This window comes from Leuciscus leuciscus (genome assembly GCF_965113295.1).
Source record: "Leuciscus leuciscus genome assembly, contig: SUPER_11_unloc_1, whole genome shotgun sequence".
NCBI lineage: Eukaryota > Metazoa > Chordata > Actinopteri > Cypriniformes > Leuciscidae > Leuciscus > Leuciscus leuciscus.
Genome location: NW_028118546.1, coordinates 709,646 through 736,685, shown reverse-complemented (window position 1 = coordinate 736,685; position 27,040 = coordinate 709,646). Strand labels below are relative to the sequence as shown.

The 27,040-nt window shown below is 36.2% G+C and overlaps 3 protein-coding genes across 3 annotated transcripts in view; 2 read left to right on the top strand and 1 right to left on the bottom strand.

The window, feature by feature from the left end:
• Positions 1-27,040, top strand: part of LOC309510013 (uncharacterized protein) — a gene marked incomplete at its 3' end in the record, with an annotated part of 1,894,646 nt that overhangs the window by 1,331,057 nt on the left and 536,549 nt on the right. Inside the window, exon 26 of the mRNA XM_082191149.1 lies at positions 15,223-15,393. Within this exon, the coding sequence (XP_082047275.1) occupies positions 15,223-15,393 (171 nt within the window). The remainder of the gene's footprint in view (positions 1-15,222; positions 15,394-27,040) is intronic.
• On the top strand, positions 20,755-22,788 carry LOC309510003 (uncharacterized protein; the record flags this gene model as incomplete). The annotated part of the gene is made up of 4 exons (XM_082191140.1): positions 20,755-21,035; positions 21,285-21,408; positions 21,503-21,549; positions 22,354-22,788. The coding sequence occupies exons 1-4, from the start codon at positions 20,913-20,915 to the stop codon at positions 22,786-22,788; spliced, it is 729 nt and encodes a 242-aa protein (XP_082047266.1). The 5' UTR covers positions 20,755-20,912.
• LOC309510002 (protein adenylyltransferase SelO-like) lies at positions 22,755-27,005 on the bottom strand (the record flags this gene model as incomplete). Its single annotated transcript, XM_082191139.1, has 16 exons — positions 22,755-23,161; positions 23,354-23,433; positions 24,085-24,128; positions 24,210-24,289; positions 24,381-24,473; positions 24,657-24,756; positions 24,838-24,882; positions 24,960-25,089; positions 25,468-25,548; positions 25,657-25,795; positions 25,828-25,900; positions 25,984-26,071; positions 26,158-26,225; positions 26,406-26,471; positions 26,638-26,694; positions 26,983-27,005. The coding sequence occupies 16 exons, from the start codon at positions 27,003-27,005 to the stop codon at positions 23,039-23,041; spliced, it is 1,290 nt and encodes a 429-aa protein (XP_082047265.1). The 3' UTR covers positions 22,755-23,038.

Sequence of the window (27,040 nt, the reverse complement as noted above, 5' to 3'; positions counted from 1 at the left end):
CAGGCTCCTCCTATCGAAGCATCGAATCTTCGACTATTCGGGGTCACCCCTACTGTGAACTCGTTCATTCTGGTGTCTGTGAACGGCACGCTCTCTCAGTTTAACTTCGTTCAAAAGGGTGCAAGATTTCTATAGAAATGTATTTGTCCCGTTCGGAACCTCCGTTGTCCCGTTTATTGACGCTGATCTAACCACTGATGTATGACTGAATCTGATACAACAGCAACACTTGATCACGACACCGGTCATCATCCAATCACAGTCCACACTCACGCGCATCAGACCCAGAGATCAGACCATACGAATAACAAACTCTAAATTGAGAATTAATGATTATTTTGGGACAAATCATTGTTTGATTTGCACACAGAATCCTCCGCTGTCTGGTCGCTTCGATCCGGACTCGCGCTAACGGCAAATCCCTTTCACTGTCCGACTGGGTTTTGATTTCGGCAAATCAGTTTTAACGAATTCAAACAACGTGATTATTGTGAGTCCAACATACATCCAGCCACGCAAGAAAGCATCAAATCATCCTGAGTCGAATAATATACTGATGTGATTTGCTGACCAAGAAACATTTCTGATTATTATTAATGTAAAAAAAAAAGAAAGAAAGAAAAATCAGGATTCTTTGATAAATAAAAGGTTCAAAGTAAATTTATCCGAAATAAAAAAACGTAGCATTATAAATGTACTTGCTGAATAAAAGTAGGCTATTAATTTCTTTAAAAGTAGTGTATAATTACAAAAGCTTTCTATTTCAGATAAATGCTATTATTTTGAACTATGGTTTGTGTGTAATATGACTTTAATCAAAACAAATGTGTTGTCTGAAAACCTTTTAAACGCATACGAACCTGAAATGACATATAGGCCTACTGTGTTATGTTGGCCTAGCCTATAGCCTACAAATATTTTTGAGTGTCCCTCATTTTCCTGTAAAGAACCATGCACGATTGTCCCGCATTTGTTTAGTTGGCAACCCTATCCTCAATGCTATGTAAAACCTGGTTGGATAAGGATTTTAAAATTGGATATGAAGATGAAATCTGACGCATAGTTTCAGTGTTAAAACTGATAACATAATTGCTGTCTGTGGTTTTATATGGGCTGTGGCAATAATTTTGAAAAATAATAGCTCGCACAACATATGGAAAAAAAGAACTGAACTAGTTCATTTAAAAAATTGTTAACTGAACTTTGAACTAGTTCATGTAGAAAGTGAACTTTCCCAACACTGCCTGACACATATATGCAATTCAATGCAAATCAATAATAATTAAGAGATGGAAAATGTTCCCCAAAAGCCTGTTGTGTCATATTTGACATTTATATTAACATGAAAAAATGTCAAAAGAATTAAATTTTTAACATTAACAAATGGTGAATAATCAATAAACCCAGTTTCTTCAGTCCAGTAAATGTTTCTTACATTAATTTATAAAAATCATGAATCATTAATAAATCATTTCTCAGCAAAAAATACTTTATTTGATAAAAAAAAAGTATAAACTATCAATCAGAGGACAGAAGGCATGAAGTAGATTGTGTGCAAGAGCAAAACAGAGAGGCAGAAGGTAGCATTAGGAAGACAGAAACAATCACTGCATATCCAGTAAAACCTCATGGTATGTTCACTGTCAGCAACAGTGTTGTCATAATTATCAATTTAGGTTTGACCATATTGATTTCACTTTATTTTAATGGTCCCTTGAACACATTCTGTTGACTATCAGTACAGTTGCACATGTCTACTAACTCCCATTGGAGTGTTAATAGATTTATTAGTAGACTGGTAGGGTTAGGGTTAGAATAAGTTGGCATGTAGTTACAAAGTTACTTATAGTCAGTAGTTAACCTACCATACTCTTGTGTGCTTTCATCTTCACGATGAGTCTGTCACAGAGAAGAGGTGTAGTTGTGTTTGAGCTCATTTAGAACTGTTGGATTTATGAAGCACATGTGTTGAAAGCTTTTTGAATTTCTTTATTATTTTTTTTATGACTGATAAATCTCCAATTGAAATTTAGACATATTTAATAGTCTGTGTAGAATTGTGGCTTGTACGTGTTGATCTGAACTGAGAGAGTGAGGAGTGTGTCATTGTTCTCTACAGGTTGAGGGATTGTGGAGTCACAGATGAAGGTTGTTCTGCTCTGGCTTCAGCTCTGAGATCAAACCCCTCACACCTGAGAGATCTGGATCTGTGGGGGAATAAACTAGGAGATTCAGTTCATCTGCTCTCTGCTGTACTGGAGGATCCTCACTGTAAACTGGAGACACTGAGGTAAGATTGTCTCTCTGATTGTCACACATGTCTTTGTCCTCAGTAAGAATTTTAGGACTAAAATTAGCTTGTAAAATGTTCTGTAAACACTAAATCTCAGCACAGAAATCACAGGTGTACACAAATGTCTAATCTCATGATCTGGTATTAGTGTTCATTTTTACATTCTTTTTAAAATATATCCTTTCAATTTAGTATTTCATTATATTCATTATGTTCAATAATTTTAATTTATTTATTTAATAATTTAATAACAATAATCTGATCCTATAGTTCCCCCGGCACTGCACAGTCCTTACTCGTTGAAGTTTCTGCTTTGAACGGCTCTTTCCGTGGCTACAAAAATAAATAAATTCAAAGTAGCTTTTCAAAAACTACTAATGTATTAATATGAAAGATAATAAGCAAAAGAAATGTAATAACTTCATGCTGATCTTCATTATCTTATATGCAGGGAAAACACCTGAACTTCTGCGGAGCAGTAATGAATAAAGTAACATGGTCAGCGTCGCGCTGGTGAGATTAGTTTGCGCTGTCCATTCGGTTTCGCTAGCAAACACGTCCTCCCTGCGATGTCGAGTCGGTCACACAGCTCGGTCCATTGAGCCGCACCGATGATGTCAGCACGGCACGAGCTCTGTAACACCGCTCCGTTTCGTCCCACTGTTGGTGTGTTTGGCTTCCCATACAACTCGTTACAACTAACAGACATTGCTTAAAAGAGTTTGTGAGACGCGCCAAATTAAACAGAAGTGCGGACACACAACTTCCTTTTCAAGGGAAATTAGCCATCATCAACTACCGAAATCTCTTCTTATTTCAGTAATGCGTATGAATGAATTTCACCAAGGTTGATCAATGTTTCTTGTTTCACTAGTGTTGAGGCTTTTCAATAATTGTTTCCTATACGGCCCTTCATACTGGTGGTTTCATATTTGTCTCCTCCAAAGTTTCAGACAAGAATGAACATTGATCTAGTTCATTTGTACAGTATGGTGCACTGGCAGAATAGTTTTGTATAATTAGTGTAGAAATATGTGAAATGCTTATAAATCATTAAATGTTTAAGTTTTATAGGCCCCATTATTACACATTTTTCAAGTGTCCAGACATATATTGTTATCCATTTAATATGAAGAGACAATTTTATTAGTCTTTTTCATTATAATATATATTATAACATTTCTAAAGACACTTATTTACTGTTGTGGTAATAAACACTTACATGTGTTAAACTGTAAGCATGAAGTTTAAGGCAACGCAAATAATAGAAATAAGTGATACACATGAAAATGGTCTTGATATAAAAGCTTCAGGTCAGGGGCATTCAGTCCGTATACTGTACGCTGTGAATGCTCTGCAGACCCAAGCCATTTAAGAGAATGAGTTTGTGGACTCGCAAATTAATATTAGCACTATAAATATGACTATAAATTTCCTTGTCGTTTGAGGTGTAAAATAAAGCTTACATAATAAAATTATGTTAATACTTTACGTATGTTACTGTCCGTCATTTATTTATTTGCCATCCGACTATTTTATTCTGAATTAGTGCCAGTTATAAATTAAATAAAATGTATAAAAAAAATTTTTTTATTACATTATTAGCTAACTGTGTGATTTGTATATGTACATTTCTGAAATACATAACTTGCACACAGTCACCTCTGATAACAGATCACTCTAAATTATAATGTAGATGTGCATTTTCTGTAAAGCTGCTTTGAAACAATATGTATTGTGAAAAGCACTATACAAATAAATGTGAAATTAATTGAAAAGTTATGGAGGGTTTTGGGTAAGTGTATCCACAACGTTGGTGCCTACGTTCTGTTATTATTTATCATCATCATTGTTTCGCGTTCTATGGAAGCATATGGGTAGCAATATTCAATTTGAAATGTAATATGTAAAATGGCAATGCATTTCTGTATTTAAATTTATGTTTTCCATTACATTTGTGCAACGTTTGGTACAAAATTAAAATTCAATTATATTATTTACATTTGCCATTTCATACACTAGTTTTAATATGTAAATTGAATACATATTTTAACATTATTTTAAGTTTGCAGTGGCTTCATAAATTAATAAAAAATATAAAAAAACAAAGTACACCTAATGCACATTTCTTTGTTCTTCATTTTCTAGAACTAGTTTAAGAACCTTGCTGTATTTATATGTAATTAATTAAGAGAAAGTACACCGCCATCTTATTCTGACGAAAGTGACTTGAACGCACTGCCGTAAACACGACTTCCCAGGAGGACTTATAGATGATGACATCACCAGGGGGGCCAACTTCACACAGTGATTGACAGGGAGGGGGCGGGGCCAACTTCACACAGTGATTGACAGGGAGGGAGGGGGCAGGGCCAACTTCACACAGTGATTGACAGGGAGGGAGGGGGCGGGGCCAACTCCACACAGTGATTGACAGGGAGGGGGTGGGGCCAACTTCACACAGTGATTGACAGGGAGGGAGGGGGCGGGGCCAACTTCACACAGTGATTGACAGGGAGGGAGGGGGCAGGGCCAACTTCACACAGTGATTGACAGGGAGGGAGGGGGCGGGGCCAACTCCACACAGTGATTGACAGGGAGGGGGTGGGGCCAACTTCACACAGTGATTGACAGGGTGGGAGGGGGTGGGGTCAATTTCACACAGTGGTTGACAGGGTGGGAGGGGGCGGGGCCAACTTCACACAGTGATTGACAGGGTGGGAGGGGGCGGGGCCAACTTCACACAAGGCTTGTTCGACTTCATGCAGGTCTGCGCAGACCGATCGGCGGCTGACATATATGCGCATATATGCGCTGGATCAGATCCAACACGTACTGGACGCTGTTACGCGCATGCGCGGTGGTGTGTTTGGTGACGTCATATATGCATGCGCACTAGAAGAGAGTTGATCAGTGATGTGATCAGTTTGTATTTTAAACTTAAATCCATTAAAGAAGGAACTCTTTTTTTTTTTTTGACATTTTTGCTTCCACTCAACAGCAAATATGACCTGAATAAAATAAAATGGCTTAATTTTAAAATGTTCTGTATACACGCATTAAAAAAAATTAAATAATACTTGCGGTGACCACATGCTATTAATCCATCAAATTTAGGTTTAAAATCATGTGATTTAAAATTTTGTAAAATAGGGATGCACGATATTGGATTTTGGCCGATATTCAATATGCCGATATTTTCAAACTAATTTTGTCCGATGCCGATACCGATACCGATATATATATACACATTTTTCGCCTGATATATTTACTCTTTAATTTTACTGAAGAGAAATTCAAGTCTCTCTCCTGTACTGATTCTACCATAAATGTATCATTTTACAAATGTAGACAGACATTCACCCCTGAAAAACAGGTAAATTATTTCACTTGGAGAATAAATGATATGCCAGTGCCACATTTTATTTTTAAGTTTAGACGTGGAAACTTCAGTCCTTAAGAGTAAAATAAATACAAAGAAATTTTCAACAATTTTTTTTTACATCTTTTCCTACTGGAACAGGTCTACCAACATAGTGGTTAACATGACATTGTACTGAAACTTACAGAAAACACTTCAAGTGCACAAAACAAGCAGCTGTAGTCCAGACCTCCAGTTCAGTCCTGAGGACCCACTTTAAAGTATAATCATACTTAAAACCAAGCTCCACATATTATCTTGTGAGCCACAGACAGTCCGGTAACAACTCAGTGACAAACAATGTGCTCTCTGTATTGCAAAAAAATGAAATAAAAATACAAGGACATCTTATCCTTTACTTGAACTTGAGTCGTGCAAACCTTTTCAGTCCAACTAACTAGGGTGACACCTTCGGCTGACCGGTAGGCTTCTGTTCAGCTATTTTTTTAATACCAGAGGTAGGTTTTTCTTAACAAAAATGAGCATCTCTGGTTTTTCACCGTCCATTCGATTTCTCTTTTCATCGATCACATCAGAGGCAACGCTAAAAAGCCGTTCACTGTCAACGCTTGTGCAGGGCGCACACAGGTACTTGCGTGCAGCAGTTGCGAGGGCAGGGAAACGGGCCTGGTTGCATTTCCAGTACTCCAATGGACTGTGGTTCCTGGGAATTGTGGGTTCGGCCAGGTATGAGATGACCTATGAAGTAACAGAATACCAAAATATCACTTATGGATTTTTTTTTTTTTTTTTTTTTACTTTATGCTTTAGGCATTAACAGAGCACTAACGTTTTTTTCCAGAAATCAAATGATTTATTAGCTGCACGTTTATTATTACTACCGTACACATAGCGAATAATGATAAATAGGCGATTATCTATGTTATGACATTGCAGAATAATAATAGCGAAAGTCGCATTATTAATTAGGATGCTTTCGGTCCAAAAGTGAAATATTCCAAAAGAAATAATAACCTACATTTGTGCATGTTTGATGCTTACCTGTGACGCTGACACGGTCTTGTCTTGCTCCTCAAACATGACATTCTCCTCCAGAATTTCGTCATACATATCCAGCAGTGATCCTGTTCGGGTCCTCTTCTCTGGGGGATCCTCTGTGCTGGCATCTGCACTGCCGCTCATGTCATCCAAAACTTTGAGCAACAGGTCGCGAGCACTCCTCTTTTTTTCCTCGTCAAAGTACCGGTCTTTGTAGCGGGCATCAAGCATGGTTGCCACAGAATAAAGTGCCTCACCGTCGAAGCGATGATTGACGGCTTCCAGCAGGGTAGTTTTGGTAGTCTGCACTCCTCTGTCCGTGTCACTCGGCCGGCCAAGCAGTCGTGTCAGTGCCACAACCGCGGGGATCACATCAGCAGCAGAGGCCTCTGCTGAACTTATATCTCTGGTCAGCTGCTCAAAAGGGGCGAGAAGTGTGATCATATTTTCTATAATTCCCCACTGATTTGCCGTCAAAGTTGCAGGAAGCTCGAAATCAGCGGCATAAGCACCTAGTGCCCTTTTCTGCTCGACCAAGCTTCGCATCATATAAAATGTCGAATTCCATCTGGTAGCGATATCTTGTTGAAGTCGTTTTACCGACATTCCGAGCTCTTTCTGTACATCCTCCAGTCGACTGTATGCGAGCTGGGAGTGTTTGAAATGTCCAATTATTCTCCTTACCACGGCCACAACATCTGCCACGCTGCGCTGAGACAGGACACCGTCATTCACCGCCAGTTGCAGTGTGTGTGCCATGCACGGTAGACTTGCCACACCAAACTCCATCATAGCTTTAGCCATGTTACGGGCATTGTCACGTAGCACGACATGCACTCGTTCTCTTTCTATTTTCCATTTCCCAAACATACTTTCAAATGCGGACGCAATTGCAGCTGCTGTGTGAGAACCGGAGCATTCCTGTGAGTGTAGGACAGCTTTTTTAAGGGTGAAATCTTCGTCTATCCACTGGGCAGTGAGGCTCAACATGCTTACAGGACTCACGCTTGATGTCCAAATGTCCGTGGTGAAGCTAATGTGACAAGCGCCGGCGAGGAGCTTTTCAATGTGACTGGCGACAACACTATGGAGTTCAGGTAAGGCCACGTCAGAAAAATAGCGCCGGCAAGGCATAGCATACATCGGCTCTAGGTACATCATTAGCCTCCTGAAGCCAACGTCTTCCACCACGCTAAACGGCTGGTTATCAAGAGCAATAAATTCAATTATTTTGTCGTTAAGATCTTTTACCTTTGGGTGGTCGCTGCTGTATTTTCTAGCTTTGTCAAAGGACTGAAGTAGAGGCTGCTGATGGGTTTTTGCCGGTATTTTTTCCTTCTTACTTTTCAAAAAGTCTTGGTGCTGCTCAGGATGACGGCTCTTAAGATGTGTAATCAAATTTGTAGTGTTGAAAGACTGTTGTTTTACGTCTCCTCGCATCACTTTTGCTTTACAAATATTGCAAATAGCAAGTTTGTTATCTGTTTGACAGATCTCGAAATGCCTCCACACAGCTGACATGTTGTAAGTTTAAGTTTTTGGCGCTCAAGCTACGTTCACGGTCGTCGCACGCGCACATGAAACACGCCCCCTTATCGGTTTGGCTCATCGGCAGAAATATTCATATCGGCCGATGCCGATGATGGTCATTTTAAGCTTTTATCGGCCGATACCGATGTTGTGCCGATATCATCATGCATCCCTATTGTAAAATTAACTATTTTGCATGTATGTAGAGAGAAACTAGGATAACTTAAGATTCACATTTATGTAAATAATTATTCATTGATAATTACTTATTACTATTTATCAGTACTACTACTACACAGGTTAGAACATCATCTCAATACAATATTGAGCAGACTAATACCCTCAAAATTAATGGGTTAAAATTTTGTTTCAAAAAAAATTCTTTGTGGAATTTTATTCCTAATTTTATTTTTGACCGACTTGGGGGTCTTTCTTTTTTACTAATGTGTGATTTATAAAATTGACAAATTGCCAGTGAAACTTTCTGCCTTTCATGCTCAAGCTTTATTGGCTTGGAAACTGATCTACAAGCACAACTTCTCTCTGCACCGTTTTCTTATTTGGAATAACCGTTGTATTTTGTATAAACACAAAAGTGTTTTTTTAAAAGCTGGTTTGAAAAGGGTATTGTTTTAGTTTGTCATTTGTTTAACTCTCAAGGATACCTTATGACGTATGACGAGTTTCTTCTGCACTTTAATTTTGCTGACTCCCAAGGAATTTGCTTGGGGCCAACTTCACACAGTGATTGACAGGGAGGGAGGGGGCGGGGCCAACTTCACACAGTCATTGACAGGGAGGGGGCGGGGCCAACTTCACACAGTGATTGACAGGGAGGGAGGGGGCGGGGCCAACTTCACGTAGTGATTGACAGGGTGGAATGCATTTTCAATTTGCACATTGAATTTTGCTTCATTCATTGCGGGACAGGTTGTCTACAGGTTGAGGGATTGTGGAGTCACAGATGAAGGTTGTTCTGCTCTGGCTTCAGCTCTGAGATCAAACCCCTCACACCTGAGAGATATGGATCTGTCTGGGAATAAACTAGGAGATTCAGTTCATCTGCTCTCTGATGTACTGGAGGATCCTCACTGTAGACTGGACACACTGTGGTAAGATTGTCTCTCTGATAAACACATATATATTTTGTCCTTGGTAAATATATTATGTATTAGTTATTTAATAGTTTTTAACTTTTTTACTCAGTGATCACCAACTTTGCTTGTTAAACTCTAGCTTGTTTTCGGGTCTGGGGCCCGTTCTTCGTACGTTGCTTAGAACATCCGAGATCAAATGAGACATCCAAGATGATATCATCGTGGTAATCATGATCTGGCTAATTAGGTTCTTGGAACACACCTGCCGGTTATGATTAGTATAGCTGGATTGAGTTATCTGAGATAATTGCGCGTTCGTGCGCTGGGTTAAAAGGGGATATGTATCGATAGTAGAAACATTGATCAGCAACGCTGCTATTGGCTGTTCAGCGTGGCCAAAGAGCGCGCTCAGTTTTTCTCCTCAGCAGAGCAAGAACTAATAGTCCAAGTTTATTCGGAATTTTAATGTTTAATTAAAACGCCAGGGAACACCTTAACGTCTGCAAAAGCCAGGAGAGAGGGCTGGCAAAAAGTAGCAGACAATTTAAATCCGTTAGAAGTGGCCATGTTAGATGTTTTTATCACTTATTAGCCTATATATTTGTATTTTAATAATTGCATAATTACTTTGTTCATTGTAATGTCAGAGTCACCACACTAGAACATGGGAACAAATAAAAGTGAAGTACAAAAATATTCTACATAATGGTAATTTTTAGTTAGCCTATATTATAGTCTCTTTTATAAAAGGCACTGTTAAATAAATGGATGTCTGTTTATAAAAGCAACCAAGAAAAAGGCAAAAAAAAAAAAAAAAAGATCTTAGTTGCTTACACTGTAAAATATTTTTTGCTGCATTAAATTAAGGCCGTGTAGTCATTTCAACTGTTAAATCTTGAGTAATGATGAATTGCTTTTAACTTCTGTTAATGTAAAAATATATATATATATTTTTTATCCTCTTTTGTGCACCTTTACATAATACACCAACACTTGTATCTGTTCCCAAGAAAGTGGTGGCTGAAATATGTGCAGTCAGTGGACATTTTCTAACTTTCCAAAGGAAAGAAAGTATAAGACTTTGTAATGTCCATTTGTTTCCATTGCACTGGACAGTGAATAAACCCTCTCAGATAACTGTCATATGGAGGAACTAGCCTACCTGCAAGTGCATAAATAACTTTACTTCATTTATACTTGTATGCTTTATGGCTGCAATATAAGTTGCAGGATTCCACATCTACAGAAAGGCCTACAGAAGAGTCTGCACAGACAGAGGAGACATAGGCCTACAGGTGGGCAGTGGATAGACAACTTTTCCTTTTTATTTGTTGCATGAGGCATGTGTCTAATATCTCTTGTTGCAGGCACTTGACCACTGGCTTTTCTTTACAAAGAACAATTGAAATAAAACTCAAGGAACTAAGTATATTGGTCTTTTATTAAACATATAATGAAAAGGTTTTTTTTTTTTTTTTTTTTTTTTGCAATGTTGTGTAATATGGCACATGCAGCAATGTCACAGGCCCTGTCAGGTGTGCAACCCTCAGTCTTATCAGACACTGAAATCTTCCCTTTAGTTTGCCAAAGTTCATTTCATTGTGTGCCCTTGTCCTGGCTAGAGCTGCACTGTAACTGGTTTGGGTCAGGGAATGGGGTCATAAACACCTGTCTGCTGGCAGGAACATGTCATAATCACCTGTGAAAAAATGCAGTTCTGTTAGGATCAGCATAAGTGTATGTAATACAGTGAGCTTGATATTTAATTGTGGAACTTTCCTTACCACTTTCAAATAATGTGCATAAATGTGAATTTCTGAAAATTCTTAAGTCATGCACAGATCCTGGCCATTTTGCTTTCACATTTGTGATATGGAAGATTTTAGTCAACTGCCTTTTTTAAATTTGATATAATATTACTAATCTGGAATATTAAGAATCCCAATAGTAACTGGGCGGCACATTTACATTGTGAACCCCCTTTCTGTTCACATAATCCCCTTCATTGAGGCCTTGATGGCAGTCTATGCTAGCCTATAGTCTATGGTACCAATCACGTTAGTGAAGCCTGAGTGACACATACTGTAATCGGCATGGTCATAAAAATTATGATAGCCAAAAAAAAAAAAAAAAACTGCTTTAAAAAAAACTGCTTTACAACATTGGGTCTTCAGTGGCTTGGAAATGCCACAAAAAAACCTAAAACTGTTTTTTAAACCTAAAAGCGGCAGGTAAACTCCGAATGACACGACAGACAGCACTTTCCATCAAGTTCTCCGCATCTCCAATAGTGTAAAGGAAAGAGCCACTCGCAAATAATCTTAGGGCAATGCAAACAGTTTGTTCTGTAGTTAAAGCCCGACTCCGACAAGTCGAAAATAAATATGCGTTTCCAACAAATTAATAATGTAAACGACAATCTCACGAGTCACGAGAAAAAAAGATATATCTCTGAAAGTGCACTATCGCGCTGCGCTGGACTTCCCGTATCAGCTCCGCTTATAAAGCTCCCATCTAATCCTGTTTACATGAAATAAGCCTGCTCACGAGCAGGTTTAAGCTTACGCACCTGTTGCTATGACAGCAAGTCCAGGATGAGCGTCGAAGAACCAAACAATCCAAGATCATGCCAAATCGCCAACAATCAAATCCAGCTAAGTGAGTTAGCGACGTACGAAGAACGGGCCCCTGAAGAAGGAGTCCAACCAAACAATTACACATCCACACAACACAAATGAGAGACAATTGAATACATTTTATTGAGAGCTCATTTTCTGTACAATTATAGTTTGACCAGGAAAACCAAAACCAGTATTTTTATGTGTGATTCATAGACACTCAGTTAAACAATAAATTACAAGTGATTCTTACTTCAGTCCAAATGCACAGTATTTATTTAGAATATATACTAAATAAATATTCAGTTAAATCAGTGAACATCACAGGTGAGCCAATGCTTGATTAAACATGCTAATCCTAAAACATAAATGTTCTCCCCAGTGTATACAGTACTGTGCAAAAGTCTTAGGCATGTTAATTACCCCCCCCCCCCCCCCCCCCCCCCCCATTTTGCTGTAATGTGTCAGTAGGAAATATCAGTTTAGATTTCCAAACATTCTTTTTGCCATTAATTGTAATAATCCAGTGAGATTTGTGTATGCACAAGGAATCTGACAACAGCCGGTATGATCTGATCTCACCATCATCGAGTCCGTCTGTGATTACATGAAGAAACAGAAAAATGATTAACATGCCTAAGACTTTTGCACAGTAATATATAGTATATATATGTAATTACTCCACATCACAAACAAGACAAAACATTACACAAATACACAAAGTATAAATGTTATATTAAAACAACAGTGTTTTTGAACTGACAGAGTTACAACACCCACAGACTTCCATAGGAATCGAGGAATGCGGAAGTAAAGTTTTGTATTGCAGTAAATATCATTACAATAAGGCAAAACAAAACTATAATAAATGTCCTAAAGAACAGAGCACAATATAAAAAAGGAAAAAGAAATAGAAAAAAAATAATAATATCAGGGACAAAAAGGTTTCTAATAATTACAATTTCTTTAATAAATTGATTAATCTTCCACTTTTCAATGTTGACATTCTCTGATCCTCTTCGGTTTAAAAATGACCGAACACGTTTTTGCTTCATCTGAATGGGATGACACTTGGTGACGTTTGTTGTATTAGCTTTGTGAACACACACAAAATAATCATAGACATGATTCGGATATGGTAAAGGGTCGTAAAAAAAAAAAAAAATGCCACACTTGGTTCCTTCAAAAATGACCGACAGGAAATGAATGGGAAATACGAAAACTCAGAGAAACTTTTGGTGGTACAAACTACAAATCAGCCGCTGTGCAGAAAAAAAGTGCACAGCAATGAAGGAGTGACACTCTAACACATCAAGAGTGCAAATAAGACTGGTAAGACTGCAACAGCAAACTTTGAGAATATGCGAAAGAAAATCAATAAATTAAAAAATACAAAAGAGACTCTCTTGCTCAAATGCACACGCACACACACTCTCTCTCTCTCTCTCTCTCTCTATTTATTATTATAATTCAATTTTTATTCCTGTTTTTTAACCTACAGTTTGATAATGATTGTTTGCTGTTAGATCATAATTGCTGTTCCCTTCTGAAGTTGTATTACCATTTATAGAATTAAACTGAATAAAATACCAATTAATTGCAAAATGTCTGTATAAAGTGTTTTGAATTATCACTATCCATCCCTTATTTTGTTAGATTTTTTGAATGATCAAATACTGATTAACAAAAATGCTTGCATTGTGTTCCTTTTCTAACCAAACATTATTGTTTGATTGTAATCATAATGCAAAACCTGATACTTATGTAACAAAATTATCTAAACCTTGACAAAAATAGTCTTTTAGAATGTCTAAATATATATCTAAATAAATTTTAAAAAACTAATAAAATGGAGAAATCATGTCTAAAAAAAACAATGGGAATCAAAAAGCCTCTCTATGTATTTATATAGTGAGCAACAGTACAGCCTACAGGCGGTTACACGACATTACACAAGTTTTTACTTTTTAACGCCACTGGATGACGCTTTTCTCACTTCAAAAAATGGATTTTAAAGGCCTGCACTAATGTGACATGTTGCATTTATTGAAAAATAATAATAATAAAAATATGAATTCTAATGGAACAAAATGCTCATAATTTTTTTTAGTAGTACCATAGAAACCTTTCTAAATTCGAAATAATAATAAAAAAATATTATTGAACAAAAATATATTACATTGGTTTTCCTGAAAAAAAAAAAAAATGCAACAAAAAAAGACATTTTAAGGCTTCGGTCACTTTTGACTGTGAAGGAGCCAAGTGTGACCCCTAAACGAATAGGACCAGAGGGATTTACAGTAAATCCAAAATTCGTTTTAAAATACAGAAAACAATGCACTGAAAAAGTGTGTTGGATTTAAATGATTGAATCATGCACATCAGTTCCACATGAACCAATTAAGTTCAACAAAGATAATTTGTTCACATAATGTCAACATCGTGGAATCAAGTCATTTCCAAGTAACCCAATGAAGAAGTTTTAAAGTGATTTTAATATGGTTCCCTAACTGGATTAATTAATTCAATTTCTTATATTTGTGTCACATGACTGAGTTATAAGATTGTATTAGATTGCTACGAAACTATTAATTAGCAATAGCATATATTAGCATGCTAAATGCTAAGCATGAAATCTAATTGTAATATAAGTAATAAACATATTAGAAAAAAATATTATTTTAAATGGCCATTAATGGATCATTATTGGACAAATATTTAGAAACAAAAATATCTTCAAAATATTAAATTAATATTATTGAACTAAAATATAGTACATTTAATTGATAAAGTTACACTTCAGGTGTTATTAATGTTATCTCTTTATCACTCCATAGTTACAGCACTGCATGGCATTTGTCCCTCAGTTTCTCCTCAAGTTCATGGAGAACCGGCATCCTTTATAAAGCAGTGTAGGATATAGAGGCATTGCTTGTCACTACATTCAAATCACATCACACATTGCAATCTTTAATAAAATGGTCATTTTACACACTGTTTACACAGCGTCATTGTTCTCTACAGGTTGAAATATTGTGGAGTCACAGATGAAGATTGTTTGAGGAAGATCTTGCATTCGCTTGAGAGTGCTTATATTTAAATTTGACTTAGTGATGTTTTTTACCCATGTTTTCATTTTTTAACAAAAAATTATTTGTGATCAAGCATTAATTGACGGACCCCTGCAGTACGGCTGCGGATCCTTGTGTTAAACTGATCTGATCTGAACTGAGAGAGTGAAGAGTGTGTCATTGTTCTCTACAGGTTGAGGGATTGTGGAGTCACAGATGAAGGTTGTTCTGCTCTGGCTTCAGCTCTGAGATCAAACCCCTCACACCTGAGAGATCTGGATCTGTCTGGGAATAAACTAGGAGATTCAGTTCATCTGCTCTCTGCTGTACTGGAGGATCCTCACTGTAAACTGGAGAAACTGTGGTAAGATGAACTCTCTGATAAACACATATTTTGTCCTTGGTAAATATATTATGTATTAGTTAATTAATAGTTTTTAACTTTTTTACTCAGTGATCACCAACTTTGCTTGTTAAACTCTAGCTTGTTTTCGGGTCTGAAGAAGGAGTCCAACCAAACAATTACACATCCACACAACACAGATGAGAGACAATTGAATACATTTCATTGAGAGCTCATTTTCTGTACAATTATAGTTTGACCAGGAAAACCAAAACCAGTATTTTATGTGTGATTCATAGACACTCAGTTAAACAATAAATTACAAGTGATACTTACTTCAGTCCAAATGCACATTAAATAAATATTCAGTTAAATCAGTGAACATCACAGGTGAGCCAATGCTTGATTAAACATGCTAATCCTAAAACATAAATGTTCTCCCCAGTATATACAGTACTGTGCAAAAGTCTTAGGCATGTTAATACCCCCCCCCCCAAAAAAAGATGGTTTTAAGTCAGTTATTTATATATTTTGCTGTAATGTGTCAGTAGGAAATATCAGTTTAGATTTCCAAACATTCTTTTTGCCATTAATTGTAATAATCCAGTGAGATTTGTGTATGCACAAGGAATCTGACAACAGCCGGTATGATCTGATCTCACCATCATCGAGTCCGTCTGTGATTACATGAAGAAACAGAAAAATGATTAACATGCCTAAGACTTTTGCACAGTACTATATAGTATATATATATAATTACTCCACATCACAAACAAGACAAAACATTACACAAATACACAAAGTATAAATGTTATATTAAAACAACAGTGTTTTTGAACTGACAGAGTTACAACACCCACAGACTTCCATAGGAATCGAGGAATGCGGAAGTAAAGTTTTGTATTGAAGTAAATATCATTACAATAAGGCAAAACAAAACTATAATAAATGTCCTAAAGAACAGAGCACAATATGAAAAAGGAAAAAGAAATAGAAAAAAATTATAATATCAGGGACAAAAAGGTTTCTAATAATTACAATTTCTTTAATAAATTGATTAATCTTCCACTTTTCAATGTTGACATTCTCTGATCCTCTTCGGTTTAAAAATGACCGAACACGTTTTTAATGTAATTGTTTTGCTTCATCGGAATGGGATGACACTTGGTGACGATTGTTGTATTAGCTTTGTGAACACACACAAAATAATCATAGACATGATTCGGATATGGTAAAGGGTCGTAAAAAAAAAAGGTGTCACACTTGGTTCCTTCAAAAATGACCGACAGGAAATGAATGGGAAATACGAAAACTACAAATCAGCCGCTGTGCAGAAAAAAAGTGCACAGCAATGAAGGAGTGACACTCTAACATCAAGAGTACAAATAAGACCCCCCCCCCCCCCTCCCCACACACACACACACACACACACACACACACACACACACACACACACACACACACACACACACACTCTCTCTCTCTCTCTCTCTCTCTCTCTCTCTCTCTCTCTCACTCTCTCACTCACACACACACACAAATAATAATTGTTTGGTCTTATTTTAGCCTAATAGGTGTTCCTGATATCTGCTGCATATGCAACAATACATAAAATAATTACAGTTTGTATGTACATTGTTAAAATAATATTTATTATTATAATAAAAATGTTATTCCTGTTTTTTAACCTACAGTTTGATAATGATTGTTTGCTGTTGTTATTTTATTGTTTTTGCTGTTAGATCATAATTGCTGTTCCCTTCTGAAGTTTTATTACCATTTATAGAATTAAACTGAATAAAATGCCAATTAATTGCTAAATGTCTGTATAAAGTGTTTTGAATTATCACTATCCATCCCTTATTTTGTTAGATTTTTTTAATTATCAAATACTGATTAACAAAAATGCTTGCATTGTGTTCCTTTTCTAACCAAACATTATTGTTTGATTGTAATCATAATGCAAAACCTGATACTTATGTAACAAAAATATCTAAACCTTGACAAAAATAATCTTTTAGAATGTCTAAATGTATGTCTAAATAAATTTTAAAAAAACGAATAAAATGGAGAAATCATGTCTAAAAAAAACAATGGGAATCAAAAAGCCTCTCTATGTATTTATATAGGGAGCAACAGTACAGCCTACAGGCGGTTACACGACATTACACAAGTTTTTACTTTTTAACGCCACTGGATGACGCTTTTCTCACTTCAAAAAATGGATTTTAAAGGCCTGCACTAATGTGACATGTTGCATTTATTGAAAAATAATAATAATACAAATAAAAATATGAATTCTAATATTTTTTATAATTATTGCATAGTACCATAGAAACCTTTCTAAATTCGAAATAATAATAAAAAAATATTATTGAACAAAAATATATTACATTGGTTTTCCTAAAAAAAAAAAAAAAAACATTTTAAGGCTTCAATCACTTTTGACCGCGAAGGAGCCAAGTGTGACCCCTAAACGAAGAGGACCGGAGGGATTTACAGTAAATCCAAAATTCTTTTTAAAATACAGAAAACAATGCACTGAAAAAGTGTGTAGGATTTAAATGATTGAATCATGCACATCAGCTCCACATGAACCAATTAAGTTCAACAAAGATAATTTGTTCACATAATGTCAACATCGTGGAATCAAGTCATTTCCAAGTAACCCAATGAAGAAGTTTTAAAGTGATTTTAATATGGTTCCCTAACTGGATTAATTCATTCAATTTCTTATAGTTATAAGAGTTATAAGATTGTATTAGATTGCTACGAAACTATTAATTAGCAATAGCATATATTAGCATGCATGCTAAGCATGAAATCTAATTGTAATATAAGTAATAAACATATTAGAAAAAAATATTCTTTTAAATGGCCATTAATGGATCATTATTGGACAAATATTTAGAAACAAAAATATCTTCAAAATATTAAATTAATATTATTGAACTAAAATATAGTACATTTAATTGATAAAGTTACACTTCAGGTGTTATTAATGTTATCTCTTTATCACTCCATAGTTACAGCACTGCATGGCATTTGTCCCTCAGTTTCTCCTCAAGTTCATGGAGAACCGGCATCCTTTATAAAGCAGTGTAGAATATAGTGGCATTGCTTGTCACTACATTCAAATCACATCACACACTGCAATCTTTAATAAAATGGTCATTTTACACACTGTTTACACAGCGTCATTGTTCTCTACAGGTTGAAATATTGTGGAGTCACAGATGAAGATTGTTTGAGGAAGATCTTGCATTCGCTTGAGAGTGCTTATATTTAAATTTGACTTAGTGATGTTTTTTACCCATGTTTTCATTTTTTAACAAAAAATTATTTGTGATCAAGCATTAATTGACGGACCCCCTGCAGTACGGCTGCGGATCCTTGTGTTAAACTGATCTGATCTGAACTGAGAGAGTGAAGAGTGTGTCATTGTTCTCTACAGGTTGAGGGATTGTGGAGTCACAGATGAAGGTTGTTCTGCTCTGGCTTCAGCTCTGAGATCAAACCCCTCACACCTGAGAGATCTGGATCTGTCTGGGAATAAACTAGGAGAATCAGCCGTGAAGCTTCTCTCTGATCTGAAGAATGATCCACATTATAAACTGGAGACACTATCTTGTAAGTAGATTATTTACTACAGATTACAAAATACAGTAATTTGTAACATATTTCTAAATAATTTAGAATACTTTGGAATACTAATAAGGTTTCTTATTATAGAAGGTATAATATCTCACTACTGTAATAGAGGAAATGCAAACTGTCAAAAGTAGCTCTCATTTGTCCACTGGCCAAAGTGTTTTAAAGACACAGCTGTGCAGTGTTGAGCTCACTGCTGTCCTGGGACACTGAAACCATTGTGGAACATTACCTTGAATATGTGCAGGAAGAGCTTCTCTGATCTGATCAAACTCTGTTTCTGTGCAAATCAATCCATGCATTATAACTGTAACCATAATAATACCAGGCATGTGTGACAGTGAGTATCTGTTGTCTCATTTCACTGGCCAGCTCTGTGTAATTCTCTCTGCAGTGGCTCTGAGCTCCAGTCCAGGGCTGCGTTTCCCAGAAGCATTGTGAAGTTGATCGTGAAGACCATTTGCCACCAATGTCCTCTGCGATCAACTTATCTCACAATGCTTTGGGAAACGCAGCCCAGGTTTTTCTCTCAGATACCCAGACATTGGCCTATTGTGAGAGGAGATTTCTTTGTACCGCATATATCCAGAGTCTTTATTGCGCAACCACAAACTCTAAAATACAAATCTGACAATCCCCATTCCCCAGGTTTAACAGTTTCATTTTCAATACTCTCTACCCAGGCTCTGGGCAGACTTGTCTTAATATTTTCACACATCGAGTCCACTTTTGACATTTCGATTTCATCATCCCACTCCGAAACACAATCATATAAGGCTCTATTAGGTAAGAACCCTCTTACATCATATGCTATATCCTTAACTTGTCTCACTCCTGCTTTCATATACAATTTGTCATAAAACACTCTCTCTTTCATTCTAAAATTTGGATATAAAAATATCGGTTGTTTTAAAACTTGATTTATATTTTCACACTCATACTGTATATTTCTGTATATGACCTCTGCCCACACACTTAGCACTTCCTGATAAAACAGCGGCATTTTGTCATACATCGGCTTTTTCAATCCCATAAAAAGCCCTTCTTCCCCACATCCACTACATTTGTCCAGCACATCCTTCATATAACCTTTCCATCCATACTCCACTTTATCACATAAATACTTTTTCATCGTTTTTACCCTTATGGCCTTCTTTTTAACTTCTAAGTCAATCAATCCTAATCCTCCTTCTTTATAACTTGCAATTAATGTTTCCTTGCTATTTTAACTCCTTTCCCTCCCCACATAAAATCATTTGTTATCTCAGTCATCTCATTAAGAAAGCATGACAAATCATCAAGGGTGTTTCAGGCTATGATTAGGTTAGGGTGGGCTGTGTTTTATGTTTGTCAAGCAATTGGGAAATAAAACGCAAAAAATGCAATAAATGTAATACATGCACAATTAAACCCTTACCCCAACAGAAAAGGGACATACATTCTTTGTATGTTTGAAATAATTCAAAATTATAAAGCACAAGATTTTTGTGGTTCATTTTAGCAATATTTAGGACTAATCCTAAAGTGTGGCATGAGGGGCACTGGCAATCAAATTGTGATTTTAGTGTGTCATCCACTGTCTCTGCTATGCAACTGCAGCTCAATAACATATGTAATCAAAACAATGTTAATATCACCAACTGTCCATTTGAAGAAAAATGAATATTAGCAAAGCATGAACTAATACTGAAAACCCTAGTAAGTTGTTTACCCAAGCTTTTGTTGTTTTGAGAACAAAAAAAAACATTGATTAAAGATTCAACCCCTGAAAAATGAATGGTTCCACAAATCTGTAGAGAATGACAGGGAAACAATAGCGAAAACAACTAAATGAAGTGTTATTATCTTGGCCTTCTCAGGTGTGTATATCAGGTGTGTGTCATGTTCATATGGTCACTGTGATCTGCTTTCAGCATCCTCAAATTCAAAAAGAATCCCAATACATCAAGTATCTGTGTTGTGATGATGAGTTGACCATGACTCTGTGGGTGACTGGGATACGTATTGCAAAGGTGAGCAGAAACCAGGCCACACACCAAAAACCAAAATAGATAATGATTAATTATTGCATAAATGCAAGAAGACACTAAGTTGAACTTTATGCAGCAAATTAAATTATAAATTATAGTTTACAATGCAAAAACATACTGTAAATTGTAGCTGTATTGTGTTGGGTCCTATTGTGAGCTGTCTACTTTGTCAAAAAAAAAAAAGTTCTTCTACTTTATTAACGGTCTTGTTTTGTCATGATTTTGTCATAGTATGGTAAGCAGTTATATGAAAACTACAAAGCCGCTGTGAGGAAAGCAGCCGGCACTGGAAGCTGGGCTAACCGCACTATCCAGGCCTCCTCCAGTGCATCCACACCCTCTCCTACACCTAAAGGTAGAGATAATGAGCTAAATAGATTGTTATAAAATGTATCATAGATCTTGATATATTAAAGGATTTTGATTACATTTTTGTGTTTATCTTTCAGCCAAAGCTGCGAATGGACACGCTCCTCAGCTTCCAAAGGACACCAAGGTACCTCTAAATCTATCAGTTGGTAATGAAGAACACCATAATATAATACCATAAATAATATAAGTTCATGGACCATACTGAAGTGTGAACTATAATGTTTTCAGACACTTAACTGCATGTTAATTGCAATTAAACAAAATATAGTTTAAATTTATTGACACACTTAAGTACATAATTTTATAACATTTCATAATTACTTCTACTTTCAATGAAATATGAAGTTTACTGCCGAATGTACTGAGAAGCATTTATAGTAAACTAAAATATACATATATTATTTCTATTGAAACTTGACATGTTTTCAATATTTAATTACACATTTGTCATGATGAAGTTGCCAATTGGTAAATTTAAAATATATTAACATTAAATGTATTAACGAATAACACACTACAGTTGAAATTATAATCAAATTTGCATGTGCTCTAGTATGTTTGTCAATATCAAAATAAATGTACTGCAAAAGATTACTAAACCATAATTTAAAAAGTATAACTGTTAATTTGTCATGATTGCAAAGTACACTTTTTAAAATTGCACTAAACTCTGTTAAGAAACAGTCATGAAAGTGCAGTGTCTTTAAATACACATAGAGTGGCCTTTTATTTAATGAATATATTATCTGAAAATATATATATTTTTAAATATACTTTAAAGACTTAAAGTATACTTCAAGAGCAGTAAAATTACGCACACTACTTTTCCACAAAGGGTAACGGTTCCTTTAGAGCTGTTTTAATCCCCTTGTAATTTCATCATTTATCTGAAATGCTCCTGAATGCTACTTTTGGTTTGTTTTTGAAGGGTCCTGGCAACCAAACATCTTTCCCACCACCTCCGCCTTCAATGGAAACCCTGCCTCCTCCACCACCCGACCCCATGTTGCCTCCTCCTCCCCCTGCTCCTCCTGCCAGCACAACCAAAGTCAACAAGTTTCCTCCTCCACCTCGATTCCCACAATCCTCCTTCCCACCTCCACCCATGGATGACCTGCCTCCACCACCACCTCCTCCAGAAGATGCCGAGCTGCCCCCGGACTTTCTTCCTCCACCGCCTCCTAGTTTTGCACCTCACGGGGGAGACTCGCTCCCCCCACCACCTCCAGACCCCATCACCTCCCTTCCACCTCCTCCTCCACCACCTCCTCCTCCTCCTCCTCCCCAAAACTTTGCATCTGCAGGTGGAGCTCCACCACCTCCAGTTAACTGTTTAACAGATTTTGACATGCCTAATTGTTAAACAGGAGTAAACGAGATGCATGATGAAACGTTTTTTGCACTTTTGTAGAAATGCAGAAACAGCAATATTACAAAAGACTTCCATGTCCATTGTCCATATATAACGTGCATATATGTACATATATAACATCAAACATGGCGCATCCTCCAATCAGATCATCCATTAGGAAGTGTGATTACAATGTCATAAACAATATTTTTGGTTCAAATGATGCTGACATTTGTGATTTTTTTTTTCATTCGACCCTGAGTTAGGAAGAACAGCTGACCCTCAGCTGCTGAGCCCAGGATGGAGGTTTACTGGCATATCCGGCTCTCTCAGCCTCTTCCTGCTCCATAAATGGCTCCATTAAAGTCTTCTGCAACAGTGTCACCTAGAAATACATCAAACATACTGTCACCTAAGAAAAAGACAAGCCATAATGAAGACGTCTGAAGATGTTACATTGTATGTATAATTGTCAAGTCTTCATTTCACAGTAATATATTAAAGCAAACACTCTAAGATATATGATAAGCATGATCATGACAGCATATTAGTTTGACATCACATGTAATAATAATACCTCTGAAAAGTCATTTTTCTCTGCTTTTCTGATAGCAGATTCAGCCATCCAGTTCCTCAACACATAGCGTGGGTTTACTCCTGAACAATAGAAAAATTACAAATAACATTAAATACAACATAACACATCGTAAAAAAACACACACTACCGTTTAAACATTTACGGTCAGTAAGGCTTTTTAAAAAAGAAAAGAAATTAATAATATTATTCAGCAAGGATGCATAAAAAGGGACAATAAAGACATTTATAATATTACAAAAGATTCAAATAAACGCTGTTCTTTTGAACTTTATATTAATCAAAACATGTATCAGGGTTTCCTCAGAAATATTAAGCAGCTCAACTGTTTTCAAATGTTTCTTGAGCAGCAAATCATCATATTAGAATGATTTCTGAAGGATCATGTGACACTGAAGACTGGAGAAATGATCACAGGAATAAATTACATTCAACTGAACAAATATATTAATTACACAAATACTGTATATTCAAATAGAATAATTTATTTTATATTGTAATAATATCTCATAGTATAAAAATATATTATAGTATTACAAAATGACTGTTTTTATTGTATTTTTGATTAAATAAATGCAGCCTTCGTGAGCATAAGAAACTTCTTTCAAAAACAAATCTTACCAATCATGAACATTTCAGCGGTAGTGTTACTGTAACAATATATAAACACATAATATATAACACTGCATCATATAACATATACAAAAACACACCTTGCATTCTGTGCTGCCGTTCTTCATCTGAGTCACTCATTATCCTGAAGAAGACGATTAACACATCAAGTGATGTTCATTTTTAATCCTCTAAAGAGTTTGAGTTTACATTACAGCAACATTACCTTGACAGACGCTGTAAATACAGCTGAACCCAGTCTCTGAAATGCTTGTGTGATGAGAGGTCTGAAAGAGCCCACAAAGACTGTCAAGAGAGACACAGTCACAGTTAATGGACTGAAATCATGATTATGGATATTGCGGCTGCTGTGGGAGTGAATGGAGAGGAAACGTACCGGAGCAAAGGATCCCTTCTGAAGCCGGGACAGGGTCACTTCACTCAGCTGTCTGAAAGTCATAGTGAAGTCTTCTCCAGTGTCCTCCATTAGCTCAACACATCACACATCACACAACATTATATGGGTCATTCTCAGGAAATGCTGCCATTTGTGTGATCTACTACTGATTTAACTCCATACTGGACTTAACTATTTCTGACAGTTTGGCTGTTAAATATATAATAAAAAAAATGAATTAATGAATGAATTATAGTACAATCAGAGAAAAAAAACTATCCAGTTAATATTTACCTTTAGAAGAAATGCAATCACATATGAATCCTTTTCTTCATTTCCCAGAAAGCCCAACTTTGCTTTGAACATCTCATGAAATCTACAACAGAAACAGTAAAGTGAGATCAGGAACGACTCAGAGAGGAATACAGTGATCTATATTGTCTAATGACAGGCTCACCTTTGATGGTAGATTTGTGGATACTCTCTCAATATTTGCTGAGATCTGAAGTAAATGAATTGACATGAATCACCCTTATTTATTCCAGACCAATACCAACAGAAAATAAAAGGATCTCTTACTGTGAAAGCTGATCTGAGGTCAGCAGTGGTTTCAGAGCTTCTAGAAGTTTCTGTAGATTGAACAGGCCAACATTAGCCTGAGCTCCTATACTGTACCGGCCCTCGTCATCAGACGTGTTGGGGACAAAATCTATACAGAGGAAACAATGCTGAAGCAATAACACACATTTAACAATACAATTATTATATGTTATTATTATGGCTGTCTGTTTCACTTTAACTTATTAGAATATAATGAAGTAAAATAAAACAAGTAATGGATTAAAAAAAGTATGCAATTAATCATGCCCCTCAACCCATGTATATTATACTGTAAGTATATACAAAATTTATAGTAGATCTAAAGTAGCTTACTATTCATACAATTTTCCTCCACTTTTGCAGTATTGTATATGTGTGTGTGTGTGTGTGTGTGTGTAATGTCAAAATGACAAAAAGCTTAAAAACTAAACGTATAGGAAGATGATTGCTAATATTATGAAAGTTTAAGTTAGACAAAGAAACATACTTGGGTCATATGATTCCATAAATCCAAATGGGCCATAATCAAAAGTGATAGAAAGCAGACTGAAGTTATCTGTGTTACAGACTCCAGTGTGAAGATGCAGATCATGATGTTGTGCATGTTGCGTATTAAGCTCGATCTATAATGATAAATCTATATGATAACTAAACAAGTAAAGCAGAGTGAACTAACCATGAGCAAAACCAACCGACATCCAGTGGGCGATTAAATGTGCCGTTTCATTCAGCACTCGAGAGAAAAACACCTTCACACAACATGAAAACCATTCAAATATAGTGAGACTGATCAGACAATATAAAATAATCTTGTATTACAGCTAAACAGCAGAGAGACACAGATACTCACCACATACTTGTCAGGGTCATTTGTTCCAATAGATTTAAAATGCTCTTTAATTACAAAGTACAACAATGTCCTGAAAATAAAAAATAAAAATAAATTAAAAAGCAAATAAGAGTGAGAAAAAAAATAATATCTCCCAAGTTAAAGTTAATATACCGTAGGACATCTAACTCTCCAGTTCTAGTTAATATCTCCAGTGAACCGATACGAAACCAGGACTTGGCCAGACGCAGAACAACCGCTCCTGATAGATACAGAGAACAATCACATAAAGCTGAGGAGGATAAAGAACTTAGTTACTCGATTTTTACAAATCTGATCGTATTTTACCTCTTTCTTTTATGACACTGCCATTATAAAACGGATCCCTCCAAACAGGTTCCTCACTCACAACCAGACTGACAAACAATAAAGGCAAAAAAATGGAAAAAGTATAAATAAAAATAATATTCAACACCAAGCATTTGAATGTGATAAATCCATATATTACTCTTCTTGTGCATGTCCATTCATATATATTGTGCATATGTGTGTGTGTGTGTGTGTGTGTGTGTGTGTGTGTGTGTGTGTGTGTGTACCTGAGGGCTTCACTGCACAGGAACTCCCTCACAGAGGAGCGAATCACAGCCCGTCCATCACCAGACCTGCACACAAAACATCATGTACAGTAAACAGCATAACCATTACACTCCTGCCAGACAGAGAATCACACACTATGAGTCATAATGTAAGATCATTTACAACTAAATATATTTCAGAATTACTTAAAAAGCATATCAAAAATATTGAGCAGCAGAAACTGATATTCACCTTGAGTACGGTGTCTTTCCTGAGCCTTTCAACTGGACTTCCCATCTTTCACCCTTTCTGGATAAAAGAGAGATTGTATACCGCTCTAACGGTTAACACTTGTCACAGTTCTAAACTGAGAGATGTCATTGTTCAGACGCATGTTTAAGCATTAAACGAGAAATAGATAAAAAAATGCCAGAATCATCTATTTGCTGAAAAACCAGTAAGTATAGATCACACTTTCCATTCTTTAATCTTAAACAACATTATGGGAAAGTTGACATGCATTACAACAGAAAAGTCACATCTGACAATAACAACTGATGATTTCTGTTGAACGCTGATGGAAAAGGATGATTTTACCTGTTTGTGTATTCACCCAACATATGTGCTCTTCCATCCCCCAGCTGTCCGGCCCAAT